Source organism: Penaeus vannamei, chromosome 35, assembly GCF_042767895.1.
Source record: "Penaeus vannamei isolate JL-2024 chromosome 35, ASM4276789v1, whole genome shotgun sequence".
Classification (NCBI taxonomy): Eukaryota; Metazoa; Arthropoda; class Malacostraca; order Decapoda; family Penaeidae; genus Penaeus; species Penaeus vannamei.
The window spans coordinates 28,426,102-28,433,601 of record NC_091583.1 but is presented as its reverse complement, the minus strand read 5'-3'; the positions used below and the strand labels follow the sequence as shown (position 1 = coordinate 28,433,601).

The 7,500-nt window shown below is 46.8% G+C and overlaps 1 protein-coding gene across 4 annotated transcripts in view; it reads left to right on the top strand.

The window, feature by feature from the left end:
• The window catches only part of Atf6 (bZIP_ATF6 domain-containing protein ATf6), a 64,167-nt gene that overhangs the window by 38,204 nt on the left and 18,463 nt on the right, over positions 1-7,500 (top strand). The window contains exon 1 of one of the 4 annotated variants that reach the window (XM_070114272.1): positions 5,233-6,714. The exons of 2 other annotated variants lie outside the window; for them this stretch is intronic. In XM_070114272.1, the coding sequence (XP_069970373.1) occupies positions 6,576-6,714 (139 nt within the window). In that variant the 5' untranslated portion in view covers positions 5,233-6,575. Of the gene's footprint in view, positions 1-5,232; positions 6,715-7,500 lie in introns of those variants that run through there. One more of the 4 variants, XM_070114276.1, reaches the window with a different exon arrangement.

The window sequence follows — 7,500 nt, the reverse complement described above, 5'->3', positions numbered from 1 at the left end:
TAATTCACCAGAAGACGATTAGACTCAATGTCGGGCGTTGCTGCGAGATAAAGAGATGCAGACGGAGAGATTAAAAAAAAAAGAAAAAAAAGAAAAAAAAAACTTGAGTGGCTATGATAAAGAGATAAAGATAAAATAAATAAATAAATAAAGATGAATATAAATGAAATAAATAAATATTTTTAATTAAAATAAATAAATAAATATAAAATAAATAAATAAATAAATAAGGATAAATATAAATCAAATAAATAAATAATTTTTAAACGAGATAAAGAGATGCAGACGGAGAGATAAAAAAAAAATAATAAAAAAATAAAAAATAAATAAAAAAAAACTCGAGTGGCTATGAGGGGCGGATGCTTCGTTCCCAGACGCACTTGGGAACTCGGTCACGTGGTCGCTGTTGTAAGCTGCGTGTCATTGTGAACGTGGTGAGGATGGTGAGGGTGAGGGTAAGGATGGTGTGAGGGTGAGGGTGAGGGTGAGGGTGGTGGTGGTGGTGGTGGTGATGGTGAGGATAAGGATGGTGTGAGGGTGGTGGTGAGGAGGAGGGTGTGAGGGTAAGGATGAGGATGGTGTGAGGGTGGTGGTGGTGGGGGTGATGGTGATGAGGATGGTGAGGGTAAGGATGGTGTGAGGGTGGTGGTGAGGAGGAGGGTGTGAGGGTAAGGATGAGGATGGTGTGAGGGTGGTGATGGTGATGAGGATGGTGAGGGTAAGGATGGTGTGAGGGTGGTGGTGGTGGTGGTGATGAGGGTAAGGATGAGGGTGGTGGTGGTGGGGGTGATGGTGATGAGGATGGTGAGGGTAAGATGGTGTGAGGATGAGGATGGTGGTGGTGGTGAGGATGAGGGTGTGAGGGTAAGGATGGGGATATTGAGGATGGTGGTGAGGATGGTGGTGGTGAGGGATGATGGTGGTGGTGGTGGTGAGGGTAGGATGGTGAGGATGGTGATGGTGGTGAGGATGGTGAGGGTAAGGATGGGGATATTGAGGTGATGATGGTGGTGAGGATGGTGAGGGTAAGGATGGTGGTGGTGGTGATGAGGATGAGAATGGTGAGGGTAAGGATGGGGATATTGAGGTGATGATGAGGATAAGCATGGTGTGAGGGGGGTGGTGGTGGTGGTGATGAGGATAAGGATGGTGATGGTGATGAGGATAAGGATGGTGGTGGTGATGAGGAGGATAAAGATTGTGATGGTGATAAGGATAAGGATGGTGTGTTGATGATGGTGATGGCAATGAGATGGCGGTGATGAGGAGGATAATTAGAGAGAGAGAGAATTTCAAATGGCGAAAACCGAAAATTAGGGAAAATTATTATTGACCGCGTGACGACCACCCCTTCCGTTTTACATTTATTATTATACAGTGAACAAACAAATATATATTTTACAGTGAACAAACCTATATTTATTATACAGTGAACAAACCTATATATATTATACAGTGAACAAACCTATATATATTATACAGTGAACAAACCTATATTTATTATACAGTGAACAAACCTATATATATTATACAGTGAATAAACTTATATTTACCCATATTTACTAAATGCGCACTTTCACTCTCAAGCCGCGAGCAGGTAGCTTGGTGACTCGAACCTTAACCGAATCAGAATTTATTCTCTTACTCGCGCCCTAATGAGTCTCAACATTGTAGACAGTGATAGTGAAAAAGCCTTTATTTTTATTTATTTATTTATTTATTTATTATTGTTATTATTATTGTTTTTTTGACCCTGTGGCAGGTGTTTAAGAGGACAGGGTCGTACTATATACTATTTACGCGGACCTTTTACTCACCTGCTTACGGGACAGCAGCTGTAGCACAGGTGATCATGAAGAGAGAGAGGAGGGAGGGGGAAGGGAAGGGGGAAGGTGGGGAGGGTTAGGGGGAGGGGGAGGGGCTAGTGGGGTAAGAGAAGGGAAGGTGGGGAGGGGTTAGGGGGAGGGCTAGTGGGGTAAGGGAAGGGGAAGGTGGGGAGGGGAGGGGGAGGGGCTAGTGGGGTAAAGGAAGGGGGAAGGTGGGGAGGGGTTAGGGGGAGGGGGGAGGGGAAAGATAATCTCCGGCAGCTGTTATGCAGCATGACTCCCACAGCATTAGTCATGAGGCGCTACATAGGAAACGTAATAAGGCATCGCTAAGGGGGGGGGGGCATAGAAAGGGGGCATTCTATAGAAATAGTACTGGGGCTTCGCATAGGATACGCAGTGTGGCACTGGATAGAAAACTTTATAAGGCATCGCATAGAAATAGTAATATGGCATCGCATAGAAATAGTAATATGGCATCGCATAGAAATAGTAATATGGCATCGCATAGAAATAGTAATATGGCATCGCATAGAAATAGTAATATGGCATCGCATAGAAATAGTAATATGGCATCGCATAGAAATAGTAATATGGCATCGCATAGAAATGCTAAGAAGGCATCACGCATAGTAAAGATAATCATTTTAATTTTAATCATTTTAATTTAATTATTTAATTATATTATATTTACTTATTATATTTATTATATTTATTATATTTATTATATATTATATTTAATTATATTATATTATATTATATTATATTATATTATATTATTTGATTAATTATATTTAATTATTTTAATAATTTTAATTTTAATCATAATTCATGACGTAGAAATAGTAACATGGCATCACATAGAAATGGTCAGATGATACCGCATAGATAACGTAATCAAGGTATCACATAGATATGGCATGAAGACAGAAAACGCAATGGTGCATCGCATAGAAGACGTCAAGGGGGGGGAGGGGGGGGAGGGGGGAGACACGTGGTTTGTGTTGTGGTTGGGTCTGGATCTGTTGTGTTTGTAAGGGCTAATTTTGTTTGTTTTTTTTAGTCCTGTGAGTTGTGGCTGTGGGGTTTCAAAGGGTTTGTATGTTGTGTGTGGTCACGTAGACTTTTTTTTATATGTGGGGGGCATTGCCGTAAATATTAGTTGTATGTTTATATATATATATATATATATATATATATATATATATATATATATATATATATATATATATATATATATATATATATAATTTTTTTTTTCTGGTGTTTCCTTGGTTGGCTTAGGTCGTCTTGCATTCAGGTTGTTGTTTTGTGGTTAATTGTCGCCGTATCTCTCTCTCTCTTTTTCTCTCTCTTCTCTCTCTTTCCTCTCTCTCTCTCCTCTCTCTCTCTTTCTTTCTTTCTTTCTTTCTTTCTTTCTTTCTCTCTTTCTTTCTTTCTTTCTTTCTTTCTTTCTTTCTTTCTCTCTCTCTCTCTCTCTCTCTCTCTCTCTCTCTCTCTCTCTCTCTCTCTCTCTCTCTCTCTCTCTCTCTCTCTCTCTCTCTCTCTCCCTCTCTCTCTCTCTCTCTCTCTCTCTCTCTCTCTCTCTCTCTCTCTCTCTCTCTCTCTCTCTCTCTCTCTCTCTCTCTCTCTCTCTCTCTCTCTCTCTCTCTCTCTCTCTCTCTCTCTCTCTCTCTCTCTCTCTTCCCTCTCTCTCTCTCTCTCTCTCTCTCTTTCTCTCAGTGTTCCTTCGGTTAACTTTGGTCTTCTTCCATTCAGGTTTTTGTCTTTGGGTTAATTGTCGACTGGAATTCCGGTTGATTTGCGGTGATCTCGTTCTATCTGCGGTTCGATCCTGGCTGACTGGTTGGTGTTGTTGGTGTTGTTGGTGTTGTTGGTGTGGTTGGTGTTGTTGTTGGTGTTGTTGGTTTGTTGCGAGGCGTGGTGGGGAGCTGCTGGTGTGGTGCAGTGTGGTGGTTGTCGCGGAGAGGAAGTGTGGCTCGACAATCTCGGGAAGTGTCTTGATAATGTAGGTGCGTATGTGATTTTTTTTGGGGGGTGTTGGGGTGTTGGGGGGATGTTATTTTACACTGGCTGTTTTATTTTTTTTTTTCTCTCTCTCTCTGTCTCTATCTTTCTCTTTTTCTCTCTCTCTCTGTCTCTCTCTCTCTCTCTCTCTCTCTCTCTCTCTCTCTCTCTCTCTCTCTCTCTCTCTCTCTCTCTCTCTCTCTCTTTCTGTCTATATATCTATCTGTCTATTCCCGTCTCTCTCTCTATCTCTATCTCTATCTCCCTCTCCCTCTCTTTCACACACACACACGTGTATATAGTTAGATAAATATATAGATACAGATGTACGTATATCTCTAGTCGTTTGTTCGTGCTTAAGGATGTCCGTTGCTTTGAAATCCGTTGTTGTGATTTATAATAAATTTGGATTTTTTTTCCATAAGCTATCGCCATAGATAATTTGTCGGGACGGATGTGGCAGGAATCTGGTATATTGTGTTTGGGGAAAAATATTTGAGACATACGTAATGAGTCCCATAATGGACCTTTTAGGCGTAATTAACGAAAGGAATATTCATTTTTAAGTAGTTATTATTCGAGTTGTTGTGTTGTTTTTTAGATCTAGTTAACGAAAGCAGTGTTAAGTTGTTGTTTTTTTAAGTTTTATATTCATTTTTAAGTAGTTATTATTCGAGTTGTTGCGTTGTTTTTAGATCTAGTTAACGAAAGGAGTGTTAAGTTGTTGTTTTTTAAGTTTTATATTCATTTTTAAGTAGTTATTATTCGAGTTGTTGTGTTGTTCTTAGATCTAGTTAACGAAAGGAGTGTTGAGTTGGTTTTTAAGTTATTTTTTTCCCTTAGTTGTGTTGTCGGTCGTAATGAAAGCATCTGACGTAGAAGATGATGCTGTGAAGAGTGTGGCTTCGTTTTGGTGTTGTCGGGCAGGTCGATGACTGTGGTGTCGGTAGTGGTCGGGAATCGGTTGGCTGTGGTGTTAGCGGTGGTCGGGAGGCGGTTCTTGACCCTGGTGAATGGGGGAGTGTGTGCTCATGAATGGGAAGAGGGAGGGAGGGAGGGGGGATGTGTGCGTGTGGTTGTGTGTGTGTGCAAAGGGAGAAAGAGAGAGAATAAGTAAGTGTGAGTGTGTTTTATCCGTGTCCGTGCGTGGTCGCGTGGGTGTGAATGAGTGCGAGTGCGGCGCGTTCGTTCGTGCGTGCGTGCGCGCGAGGAGAGGCCGGGCGAGTAGGAGCAACACGTGGTGGCGGTGCCGGCCGGCGTGGGGCGGCTGGGGGACAGGTTGCCGGCACACCTGTGTTAGCGGCGCTACGCTCGCTCGCCAGTTACTCCGTCCCTCCTCTCGCTCGGCGCACATACGTCGCTCTCGCTCCCGCTCCCGCTCCTACTCCCGCTCCTGCTCCTGCTCCTGCTCGGTACACGCGACACGAGCACGCGACCCGCCTCAGTCTCGGGGCTTCGGTGTGTCTCGACGGCCCGCTTCTCGAGTGGATTTCGGGTGCGGTGGATTTGGTGCCTTCGAACCGGCGGAGTGCTTCGGAATTCCGTGTCTTGGGGATCGCGAGAACGACCTTTCGGAAACCCATATGTTGCTCGAACCTCGCCGGCGACCGCTGTGAAATCGGGAGAGAGAGAGAGGAAACGAAAAAGAAGCCGGCGTTTTGTTCGTGTGCAATTTGGGGACTTCGATTGCTGCAATTACGGGGACGTCGACCCGAAATCCGAGACATTAGTGGATTAGAGGACCTGATCCCGGGTCTCTCCTCGGCGTGAGAGCCGCTCGAGCTGTGCTTCTGTATTCTCAACGCTCGAGTGGGAGCTCCCCCCCCCTCCCCCCAGTCTCCCTCGCTCAAGCGACGCAAGCACTCGAGCGATGCCTGTCGCGGAGGGCTGACGGAGACCCTGCCTGCGAGCGTGGAGCGAAGCCTCGCGCCGGCCGGCCCTCAGAGGACGCGGAAGGCAGCGGGCCCGAGAGCTCCCTCCAAGCATGCCTCCAGCGGCGCTCTCCTTCAGCCGCTGTGTCGTCTTTAGGAGGAAGAACTCCGGCTTGAGGAACTGCGGCGTGGAGAGCCAGCGTGAAGGCCGCGCGCGCGACGCCCGTCAACGCTGAGCGCTGCCCCCATGACGCGCCGCTGCTGCTGACGCTCTACATGCGATCGCAAGGTCGTGGAGTGCGGCGGGAAGGAACACTCGAGGCGCTGCCGATATCGATCACAATTGCCAAGTACCTCTCGAGAACATCAACGCTAAATAAGACGCTAAGGCTTGCAAAACCCGGGTTTGTTGAATAATTCACAAGAACGCGACCTTGTTAGGTTTTGAAATCAGTTGACAGTTCTCCGGCACAAGGATTATTGAACCTTGTGTTTTAAAACAGGTGTTGCGTGTGCCGATTGCAAAGTGTTGTTGTGGGAGTGTGTGCGAGCATGCAGTGCCGGGGGGCGGAGGACGGCTTCCTGTGAGCGGTGAAAGCATCGTCGGGAAGGAAATACCCGCGGTGCCCTTGCGATGACGGAGGCCCGTGTCTGAGGCGTTGACACGTGTTTTTTCTATCCCCTTTTCTCTTGTGTTTTATTTTTCTCGGTTTATTTCTCTCTCTCTCTCTCTCTCTCTCTCTCTCTCTCTCTCTCTCTCTCTCTCTCTCTCTCTCTCTCTCTCTCTCTCTCTCTCTCTCTCTCTCTCTCTCTCTCTCTTGTTATCGTCTTTCCCTCGTCCTGTGTCTCTGCCTCCCCCCTCCCCCCTGAAATGGCCTCCCCGTCGGTGGTTTTGGACATGTACCTGGAGGAGGACGAAGAGGGCGACCATTCGTATTCCATGTCCTCGCCCTTGCGTGCTTCCCCCTCGCCTCCGCCGCCTCGCCCCGTCTTCTCCAACCTCCTGTCAGGTCAGTCGAGGGCGGCATCCTCGCCTCATTACCGGGTCTCGGCGTGCAACCGTGCCTCTGTTTCGCCTCTTCCACCTCCTTCGTACCTGCCACGATTCCTCCTTCTTCTTCTCCTCCTCCGTCTTCTTCTTCTTCTTCTTTCGCAGTCTCTCCGCCCCTCGTTTCTCAAAATTTCTCCGTCCTTCGCCTCCCATAACCTTCCCGTGACCTACCTCAGAGACGACTGCATTCATCCACTCTGACTCCTCTGCGCCTCTCCCCCTCCCCCCCCTCCCCCCTCCACCGTCATTCCCAACTCCAACCCTTCTTCTTCTTCCCCCTTCCATTGCCTCTTCTCCCTTCTCCTATCCTTCCTCCACCCATATCTACTTCATATATCCCTAATATCCTATCCTCAACCTCCTCCTCATGTACCGTATTCTCTTCCTTAAACCCCTATCCTGTACCCCCCCTCATTATACCCCTATCTCTCATCCCCTCCTTATGCCCCAACCCTTAGCTCCTCCTCATGCGCCCCCACCCCACCCCATCCCCTTCTGATTCCCCCTTATCCCGTTATCCTCCTTGTACCCCTACCCCCCCAGGCCTCCCTCATACCCCACCCCACCGCGCCCCCTTCTGATACCCCAACCTCGTACCCCGTGTCTCATTGCCCACGAAAAAAATGCAACATCATCACCTTTTCCTTATTTTCTAAACTCGCGTCGTGATATTGGGAGTTTGCAAATGATTGTCGTGTATGACGGGGGTGTTTTGTTGTTGTTTGTTGTTGTTGTTCTTTGGGAA